General features: G+C 27.8%; 1 protein-coding gene across 1 annotated transcript; it reads left to right on the forward strand.

Moving 5' to 3' along the window:
* The first annotated feature begins 440 nt into the window (after positions 1-440).
* On the forward strand, positions 441-11,453 carry LOC113366770 (cullin-associated NEDD8-dissociated protein 1-like). Its single transcript, XM_026608427.1, has 14 exons — positions 441-663; positions 838-1,007; positions 1,599-1,818; positions 1,885-2,091; positions 4,988-5,073; positions 5,314-5,476; positions 5,565-5,850; positions 5,928-6,067; positions 6,204-7,658; positions 7,919-8,176; positions 8,452-8,640; positions 10,095-10,338; positions 10,592-10,738; positions 11,145-11,453. Exons 1-14 carry the CDS (start codon positions 622-624, stop codon positions 11,273-11,275), a joined length of 3,738 nt encoding a protein of 1,245 aa, XP_026464212.1. The 5' UTR covers positions 441-621; the 3' UTR covers positions 11,276-11,453.
* The last annotated feature ends 164 nt before the right edge of the window (positions 11,454-11,617 follow it).

Here is an 11,617-nt window from a genome sequence, read left to right on the forward strand (position 1 = left end):
CGAAATAAAAAATATGAAAAAATATATGTTGGTAAGTGCAAATTAAGTGGTATATAGATTAAGTATATATTAAGTGATATTTTTCTCTTAAAAGAAGATAGAAGAAGATTTTACGTTTTCAGTCAATAGTTTAGATGAATTTTATATGACAGTTGGTTTCTATTTTATTTTGGCTCCAAACCATGTGTGAAAAAATAATTAAGCGAATAAATATCTTGAAGTTTAAGTGAATAATATCATAGATAAGTAAACAGAATAATATTATATCCTAGATAATAGAATAATATATAGTGATAATGATAAATAATAATATATAATGATTATATATTCAAATTGTGTCTAGGGTGAATAATCTTGATTTTAACAGTTTATGGCGAATGGTGCCAACATCCAAAATAAACCGAACGCAATATCACAAATCATCAATTGGCGAACTTCACTCTGTTGCGTCTGAACTCTTTTGTCATTTTATGTTGTGTTTGTTCATTTGCTACAGCCGGTATGGTAAAGATTCCTAAGGAGGAATTTTAGACTGATTACTCGCTAATGCTTTGTTGTCTTATTACATGTTGCTTGTAAACATTTAATCGGTCTTATTAGTTTTTAAAATAATTCATAATAATGGCGAGTGTTTCATATCAAATTTCGAATCTTTTGGAGAAGGTACGTTGGATATTGTACAAGAGAATTAATATTCTAGATAATGTTATTTTCTTAAACTTGTTGATTTACTTCGAATATCTTTCTCAAAACACATGAAATTTTCTTCGTTTCCAACGCAAGCATTTTCATCAAATAAAACTTGCAAATAGGTTATAGTTTTTCATTTACTTTTAGATGGCCTCCAATGACAAAGATTTTCGATTCATGGCCACTAATGATCTTATGAGTGAGTTACAAAAAGATAGTATAAAGCTGGATGATGATTCCGAGAAGAAAGTTGTACGTATGGTTCTACGACTATTAGAAGATAAAAATGGTGAAGTTCAAAATTTAGCAGTGAAATGGTGAATATTATTATAAGCTTAGAATAAATAATACAACTAAGACAATGAACAGTTGTATAATATTTAAATCATTGCTTTAAAGTTGGGTTTTGCTGCGAATATTGCATATTTTGTGACATCACAAAATGGCTTCATAAATGAACTTGCAACCTTTATGATTGCAATAATAATAATTGATATCTCACTATAGAAAAGATTCTGGGTACACTGAGACAAAACATTGTCATAAAAGAACTATAATCAATTATACTTGCACATTGATGTGATTTTTGAATTATCTTAATGATTTCACTATTTTCTTATAAGTAAAAAAAAAACAATGCTTACATTCTTGACATAAGCTCAGAGTTATTCTATATTCATAAATTTCATTTTATTACCATGATCAAGATGTATTTTATAACATTGTGATAAAGCAGTAATAAGTATGTGACAAAATTTCTGTGAATTCATTGTAAATAAGTAAAATATCACATTAAAAAGTTTTAAAGAGCATAGTTTACATAAGCTTTCAACAAAAGAAGTTAAATTCTTATAGTTTAAAAGGTTTTTATTGACTTTTGTAAATAATGATAACTTTCTTGTTTTTAGTCTTGGTCCGCTAGTGAACAAAGTGAAAGAATGTCAAGTTGAAACAATAGTAGATTCCTTGTGTGGTAATATGGTTTCAAGTAAAGAGCAATTGAGAGATATTTCAAGTATAGGACTAAAGACTGTGATTTCTGAGTTGCCACATTCGACTGGCACTACAGGTCTTGCTGCTAATGTATGCCAAAGAATTACTGGTAAACTTAGTACAGCCATTGAAAAGGTTAATACAACTTAAAAGTTAAAATATGAAAAAGTATTACACTATATAATATGTTCCCACATTCAGCAAGAAGATGTGTCTGTACAACTGGAGGCATTAGATATTTTATCAGATCTGTTATCAAGGTTTGGAGAATTGTTAGTACCATTTCACACATCCATTCTGCGTGCTTTAATGCCTCAGTTAGACTCTCCGAGACAAGCAGTAAGAAAACGTGCTATTGTGGCTTTATCACATGCTTTAACATCTTGCAGTCCAGCATTATATAACAAGGTATGTCACTCTATATAAATATCATTCGCTATGTGTGTATGTATGTATGTATGTACATACATATATACATATGAAAGTATATATATACATTTGGCTGTATATATACATACATATATATATATATATATATATATATATATATATATAACAAGTAAAACAGTTTAAATAAGCTTTATTTATCCATACGTTTTGATCTACATGGAGACCGTCATTAAGTGCGACTACTAGAGAGTTTTTATAATTGATTTAAAAAAAAAAAAATGTAAAGATATAGGACTTACAGTTAAATACTTAGAACATTACACTACACTAATTAATACCCAGCTAATAAAAAGTGATGTAATTATTATTAAAAATTATTAATTTGTTATTATAAAACAAAATATAACAAACAAAATTTATATTTGAACTATTGATAGTTTGGTATTACATTTATGTTTAGTGTAGTGAACTGTTAATTTTTGTCTGTGATTATTTATCTGTAAGTCTTTACATTTATTATTATTATGTATATTCCGTATAAACGTATGGATAAATTATGTATATTTCCTAATTGTTTTAGTTTTTATTGTTACTTGCTGCTAGTGCCCTAATCAACACACTCTTAATATGTATCAACACCAAGTTTACATACTCCATATATATGTATAGATATATATGTAAGTTTTTATATAGTGATTCATCAAAGAAAAAAAACAAAGATTTATAAATTAATCTTTAATTCCAAGCATTTTGACGTTCAATTTAATGTCATCATCAGTGGATCTAAAAACAGTGAAAAAATTGATATAACCAGGTAATTATAAGATTTGTGGGTTGGTATAGAAACTATAAATTTAAGAGAAAAATTAACAGAACAGCTACACTGAACAATAAAAAGATAATAAAAGAATGCATGAGAGGCTGAACAGCTTTAACAAGTTTTGGTACCTAAAACTGTTAAACCAACTGTTTACAACATTACAGTAAAAAAATTTACAATGATGATATGCTTTTATACTATATACATTTATACTACATACTTACATGAATACATATATGCATATGTACACAAAAGTACATATATACACACATACATAAATGCCATGATAACCATGATAACAGACCATATCAAAAATTTCAAACACTCCTTTGACTCTTATAATGCCCCTATTCTCTACCACGAATGGAACACCATTTAAATACGTGTTGCAGAATCTTGTTTCATCACCTTGGACAAATACGCTGTAAGCAAAACAAATGATACCTCTTTACTCTGCGATAATTATCAAGTACTACTCAATAATGTTTGTAAATTTATCTCCTCTCGACAAAACTAATTAATTAAAATTTCAAATTTAAACTGACGTAAAAAAGGCCATACAAATCTTGCCTAACATTACCAGTTCAATTTCAGCCATGAAACCCGAGCCTTACCTACCCACACACAGCAAATTTTGAATGACCCTTAAAAATTTACCCACATGTGTTTTAGATGAGCCTCGGACTCTATAGCATGTACAAGTTGTTGCAGAAATTACTTAACTTTCTACATTTTTATCAAAAAAAATATCATTATTCTTTATATAAAAAAATTTATATAAAAAATATCTACACTTTATATAAAAAAAGGATAAAAATTCATTGTGTTAAGTTAGTTGTGTAAATGTTAGTGCTAATTTGTGTGCTGTGTACACATCTTTAGATGTAAGTTGCCAAAGTTGTATACATATACATATGTATATATATGTGTGTGTATATATATATATAATGTGTGTGTGTATCAGGGTGGTCCTTAAAATGATCATTTTCGAATTTTCTTGCTCCCAGGGGCTCAAATGGTTCCAAATTGATAAAAAACAATTCTCTGAAAGTTTTAGCTCTTAATATTAACGTTTAGATAGAGTGCAATTCAATCAAACTTCGTATGGAAAGAGCATTTAAAAAGTTTTGAAAATGTAAAAAAAATGTTTTAGGTATAACTTAGCGACAAATGAATGAGTTTTATTCATTCATTTGCTCGCTAAATTACATCTAAAAAACATTTTTAAAATTCTTGAAAATTTTTTCATGCTATTTCCATACAAAACTTTGATTGAATTGCGCTCTATTTAAGCATTAATATTAAGAGCTAAAACTTTTAGAGAATTGTTTTTTATCAATTTGGAACCATTTGAGCCCCTGGGAGCAAGGAAATTCGAAAATGACCATTTTAAGGACCACCCTATAGTGTGTATGCATATATGTATGTAATATATGCTTGTGAATATGTGTATATATATGTATGTGTATATGCGTATACATGCCAATGTATATATGTACATGTGTGTATGTATGTACTTTTGTGTACATATGCATATATGTATTCATATGAATATGTATGCGTATATATGTATTTATTTATATGTATATATTTTTCATATATTTTTCTATTTATTATCTAGTTTCTATCATTATTACCTCTACATTCTTTTATCTTTTTGTTTTAAGTGTTGTGTTAATTTTTCTATTATATTTATAGTTTCTATACCAACCCACAAATCTTATAATTACCCGGTTATATCAATTTTTTCATTGTTTTTAGATCTACTGATGATGACATTAAATTGAATGTCGAAACATTTGGAATTGAAGATTAATTTATAAATCCTTGTTTTTTTCTTTGATGTTTTGCCCTATAAGAACTTACTCTTATCTAATCTAATAGTCGTATATGTATATTCATTCACTACATATTTTATTCGCATTTTTTTTATTACTCACTTAATTTATTCTAATTAATATAATAATTACTTAAGAAATTAGTATTTTATTTGTATATTGTGTGCATTTATATCCGAAATATATTTTGTTTCTATGCATTTGTCCATTTTACTTATCATTACTCTATTTTTTGCTAATTGTATTACATTTATAGGTAGTGGAACATTTATTGACTGGATTGGAGCAGCATACTTCTCCTGGTAGTGTCAGAACTTACATCCAATGTTTGGCGTCCATTTGGTATTTATATAAACTGTTATTAAAATAATTTAATATAAAGTTATAACATTTTTTCTTCATGATGATTATATACATGTATAATTAAGCATAATCTTATGTTATTTTATTATGAATTTTGTAGGATTTTTTCAACTAAACTCTTATTAATTTATCAGCAATCAATTAATTCTTATGGCTAAATATAAGGTTTTATCTACTATATATTGTTATTGTAATAGTTATGCATGTTCTTTCTATTAGCCGTCAAGCTGGTCATCGTTTGTGTGGACACATGGAACGTGCAATGGAATTATTAGTTCAATACAGCCGCGAAGAAGATGATGAATTAAGGGAGTATTGTTTACAAGCTTGTGAAGCTTTTGTGAATAAATGTCCGGAACCAATTCATCCACACATACCTACAGTAAGTTACAAAGATAAATATTTTATTTAATAAAGAAAAATTATGAAATTCAATTATTTATCTTCAATAATGTAATGTTTCTTTTTAGATAACTGATTTATGCTTATCATACATTAGCTATGATCCAAATTACAACTATGAAGCAGATGATTCAAATAATGGTGGTTCAAATGAGTTCACTGATAGCTCAGCTATGGATACTGAAGATGAAAATGACGATGGTGACAGTGAGGAATACAGTGATGATGATGATATGAGCTGGAAAGTTAGAAGGTCAGCAGCAAAATGTTTAGAAGCTGTCATAACAAGCAGACCAGAATTGATGGACGAATTTTATAAGGCTGTTAGCCCAGTACTAATATCCAGATTTAAAGGTGTTATTTATATGTTTTTTCTATTTTTTTTATTATTTGTAAAGAGCAGATATTATTTTCTTTTTCCCAATTTACAGAAAGGGAAGAAAATGTGAAGTCAGATATTTTTCATGCTTATATTGCTCTTTTGAAAGCCACTAGGCCCAGCGAAGATAACAGTCTAGAAACTGAACGCATGGAGCAACAAGATAGCCTTTTATCACAACTGCAAGAACAGGTATATATTCAAGTAAATTTATATATATATATATATATATATATATATATACTATAGTATAGTATAGTATAAAAGCATATCATCATTGTAAAAAAATTTACTTTAATGTTGTAAACAGTTGGTTTAACATTTTTAGGTACCAAAACTTGTTAAAGCTGTTCAGCCTCTCATGCGTGAGAAGAGTGTGAAGACCAGACAAGACTGTTTTCTTCTTTTAAGGGAATTACTCTCTGCTCTACCTGGAGCTTTGTCTGAGCACATCAATATATTGATGCCTGGTATACATTACTCTCTTGGCTGTGAAAAAACTACTACAAGTAACATTAAAATTGATGCGCTTAGTTTTCTCAATATTTTACTTTGTTCGCATTCACCAAAAGTTTTCTATGCCCACATTAAAGACCTCTGCGCATTGGTTGTAGTAGCAGTTTCTGATCCTTTTTACAAAATAGCCACAGAAGCTCTTTTAGTTTTACAACAGATTGTTAAGGTTATTCGGCCAATGGAAAATTTAGATGTGCCATTTCAGTTTGCAAGTTTAGTTCCTAATTTATATAAGTCAACTTTGCAAAGATTAAGGACACCAGAGGTGGATCAGGAAGTCAAAGAGAGAGCAATTGCTTGTATGGGTCAATTGATTGCAAATTTGGGAGATTTCTTAAAACCTGAGTTAGATACCTGTTTACCAATTTTCTTAGAAAGATTGAGAAATGAAGTCACAAGACTGAGCACCGTAAAAGCTTTGACAGTAATTGCATCATCACCATTGCAAGTAAATTTGTGTCCAATTCTGCCTGATGTGATTCCAGCTTTAGGCAGTTTTCTACGTAAAAATCAAAGAGCATTGAAGTTAAATTCTTTAACACTGCTAAATACAATAGTTTTAAATTACTGCCACTGTTTTGAATCTGGCTTATTGCTTACTGCAATTGGAGAAATGCAGCCTTTACTCAGTGAATCAGATTTACATGTAACTACAATGACACTAACGGTTTTAACATCTACTGCACAAAAAATGCCATCTGCTTTGATACATGTAAATGAATACATTTTACCAGAAGTCTTACAACTTGTTAGGTCACCTTTACTTCAAGGTAGTGCTTTGAATAGCACTTTATTATTTTTCCAAGCAGTAGTTGCTGCTAATTTACCTAAACTAGGTTATCGTGACCTATTGAGTATGTTAGTTGCACCAGTACTTCAAACTGGCAAAGTACAGCTTCATAAGCAAGCATTCCATTCAATGGCACGTTGTGTTGCTGCATTAACTCTGCAATGTCCAAATGAAGCTGTTCCTGTGGCTAAAGAATTACTACAAGATGTGCAAAGGCCCAGAAGTGATTCACATTTAGTGTTTTGCTTGTTGACAATTGGAGAAATTGGCCGACATATCGATTTGAGTGTAATTGAGCCTTTGCCAACCGTTTTATTAGAAACATTTTCTACGCCTTCTGAGGAAGTAAAAGGTGCAGCAAGCCATGCATTGGGAGCAGTTTGTGTTGGGAATTTAGATTATTATCTTCCCTTCATACTGCAAGAAATAGAAGCACAACCGAAGAAACAGTATTTATTATTGCATTCATTGAAAGAGGTTAGTAAAAGAGAAATAATTGAAAAATTTTATCATTAAATTTCATGAAAAATTCTATGAGGGCAGTGCTTCAAATATTTAAAATATTGCTTTTTTTTTTGTTTAAATGTTACTTGGATTTATAATGCATATTTATAATATAATTGCTAGTGCTTTTTATAATTTAATTCTAAATATAATTTAAAAATCTGTCAACTATTATATTAATAATAGGCTGTTAATCATGTATCACAATTTTTAAATAAATAAAATTATTTCAGGTGATCACTTCGCTTTCTGTGAGTCCTGAAAAATTATCCCGGCTTCTACCTTCGGTACCATCAATTTGGATGCAACTTTTCAGACACTGTGAATGTTCTGAGGAAGGTTCTCGCAATGTAGTGGCTGAATGCTTGGGAAAACTTGTTTTAGTTGATCCACAAAATCTTTTGCAAGAATTGCGACAAGCACTTAATAGTCCATCTGCACTAATGAGAACAACAGTTGTTACTGCAGTGAAGTTTACTATATCAGATCAAGTGAGAAAAATAATATTATTACCATGTAAATCATATTACAGTGCAAATTTTTTATTAAAAAAATAGAACATTAAATAAATTGCTAGTACATGTTGATAATAGAAATGTAAACATAGTTCATCTTATGGAAGATATAAGCTATTTTTGAAAAATTTTATTTTAAAATTCAACTCTATTTCATATAATATTTTAAATAAAAAACTAAATTTAAATAAAACTTTAGGGACAAAAATATTAATAAGATGAATTATTAATTCTCTTTGTTTTAACATCAGCCTCAAGCTGTAGATCCATTACTGAAACAGTGCATAGGACAATTTTTGAGTGCATTGGAAGATCCAGAAGTGTCGGTTCGACGTGTTGCCTTAGTAGCTTTTAACTCTGCCGTACACAATAAACCCTCATTGGTACGAGATTTATTGGTATCATTACTTCCCCAGTTATATGAAGAGACTAAAGTTAAGGTTAGTGCAGTTATATATATACTACAAAATATTTACAAATCCAAGACTATATATATGAGTCTGAATTTGGTGTTGACATATGTATTAACAAAGTTTAATAATTAATCGCCCATGAAATCAATAAAAACCTAAATTTCTTTGAAAAATTTGCTATACATTCATATATTCTGGCTATAATCCCAGCCTTCATTCAGTGGAAACTAAAAATAAAATTTAAAAACTAAAACAATTAAATTGAAAAAAAAAAAAAGAATTATAAAGAGTAAAAAGTTCTTACAATTATTTAATGTTGGTGTTAAAACAGAAAATTCAATAATCGATGGTATCAAGATATGGTAATGAACTACACTATGTAATATAAAAATTTAACTTATAAAAAAACAATATTACACTAACTTAAAAAATCACAAATAGTTAGTGTGCAATATATGTGTTGTCCGTAAACTTTTAATACTTTCAACACAATATAGACTTTTTTAACCAGACTGTACTACAATTCAAAGAAAACCTTTGTATTATTTTTTATTATTTTTGACTGTTGATAACAATAGAGCAATAAATAAATGCAAAACACTAAAAATGTGCACAAAGGTTTTGCAATTAGTTCCACACAAGTATAGAATCATGATAAAAATATTTATTTAAGTCATTTTTCCATTATATCTTTAACTGGTTTACGAACAACACATATATTACACACTATCTATTTGTGACTTTTTTAAGTTAGTATTTTGTGAAATATTGTTTAGTTGCAAATTTAATTTTTATATTACATAGTGTAGTGCATTACCATATCCTGATACCACCACGGATTATTGAATTTTCTATTTTAACACTAATTGTAAGATAAGCTAACTGTGTATGTACTTTTCTTTTTACTCTTTTTTTTTTTTTTTTCAAATTCAATTGTTTTAGATTTTAAATTTTATTTTTAGTTTCCGCTGAATGAAAGGTAAGAAGCCGATGGATGTAAAATAATTTTTATATATATATTATATATATATAGTAATAATTAGATGGCAGATAAAATATAGTACAATTCATAGTTTTTATGAACAGAGTTTAAAATCACAAACTATTATATTTTTTATCTTCTGATTTAATTCAAAAATATTGTACAAATAGAAGAATGTGTTTTAATATTCTAATGAATTTCATTCTTCAATTTTCATAAAGAATACATAATCCGGTTGAAGTAATCTGTTCAACAATTTGGAACAAAAAAATTAAATGCAACTATAGAATTATACCCAAAATGGAATTTGATTTTAACATATTCAATATCTTAAAGAAAAAACTTTATATAAGTTAAATGATAGTGGAAATGAATTGTAACGAAATATGTGTATTAATAATAAGAAAGATTGATACTATATTAAGGCCTGTTTTACAAATGTTAAAAGAATATGTATTTTAATTTATTGCAATATAAATTTAATTAAATTCAATTATAGAAAGAACTAATACGGGAAGTAGAAATGGGACCCTTTAAGCATACTGTTGATGACGGTTTAGATATTAGAAAAGCTGCATTTGAATGTATGTACACATTACTTGAACAAGGGCTGGAAAGAGTGGATGTGTTTCAGTTTCTGGATCATGTTCAAGGAGGATTGCGAGATCATTATGATATAAAAATGTTAACATATTTAATGACTGCCAGACTGGCGCAGCTATGTCCTAATGCTGTATTACAAAGTAAGTTTAGTAAAAGATAAGTAAATTTTAAACTTTATTTTGAACAATATTTTTATATACTTGATAGTGTCAATTTTATTTTATTTGTATTATACAATATAGATTATAAAAGAAATGTTTAACAAATTGTATCTGAAGTAATCAATCATAATGCTATCAATTCCTTTAATTTAAATTTGTATATTTTTTTATTAAATTTAATCATTTGATTATTAACTAATTACTTGATAATTAACAATATGAATAAATGAAGGGTTGGAGCAACTTGTTGAACCATTGAGGGCCACCTGCACACTAAAAGTAAAGGCAAACTCAGTTAAACAAGAATATGAAAAACAAGATGAATTAAAAAGATCTGCCCTTCGAGCTGTTGTTGCTTTATTAGCTATTCCAAAAGCAGGTATGCATGTAATATTCTTGTTTTATTGTTAACTAAAGAAGAGTTTAATCTATTGCAAATAAATATTTTTTTATAAAATAAAAATATAACTTTGCCTATGAAATAGTTTTAAGTTCTAAAAATGTAAAATATCTATACCTATCTTTAAAATAACATTTAGTTCTAGTCAATATTGTTTATAAATGTTTGAAATGATGTTAAAAGTAATGTTATATATGTTTTACATATTTAATACTAATACTATGCCGAATATAACATTTTAATAATACAATGCAATTACCCCAACGTTATACAAAAAAAATCAAAATGCAATTATTTTTTTAATAATAAGATGATATTAATATAAGAAAACAATACTTTTATGCAATATTAAATGATTTTTAAAAATAATTTCATATTTTTGCAGATAAAAATCCTCATCTTAGTGATTTCTTATCCTTGATACGAGCCTCCTCAGATTTACTACCTTTGTATGAGAGTGTACAGAAGGACACCACACTAAATTGTGAGCAGAATAATCAAATGGATCAAAGTTAATAACTTTGCATTCTAAGTTTTAAAAATTCTTTAAGTTATTGCAATTATTGCACTCATTATTGTTAGAAATAAGCTATTAGTATATTTAAGTCATAAGAATTTATTCAGACTGTACATATTGTTTTGAAAGGGAAAAAAAACTGAAAATATTTCATTCTTTATATGCAGTTCTTTATGTTTAAAAACTTTCACATCTACACTTTCTATGTTTTGAACTATTTAAAATATTTCTTATAATTTTGGATATTTTTGTTGTATTGTAGTAGACGATATAGTAGGAATATTAGATATTTATCTGAATCTTTTTTAATTTGTCTTCCTGAATCATTATGTAGGTATGCA

Source organism: Ctenocephalides felis, unplaced genomic scaffold (genome assembly GCF_003426905.1).
Source record: "Ctenocephalides felis isolate EL2017-DRISC unplaced genomic scaffold, ASM342690v1 CF-g0.4_SCAFFOLD_00627, whole genome shotgun sequence".
Lineage (NCBI taxonomy): Eukaryota > Metazoa > Arthropoda > Insecta > Siphonaptera > Pulicidae > Ctenocephalides > Ctenocephalides felis.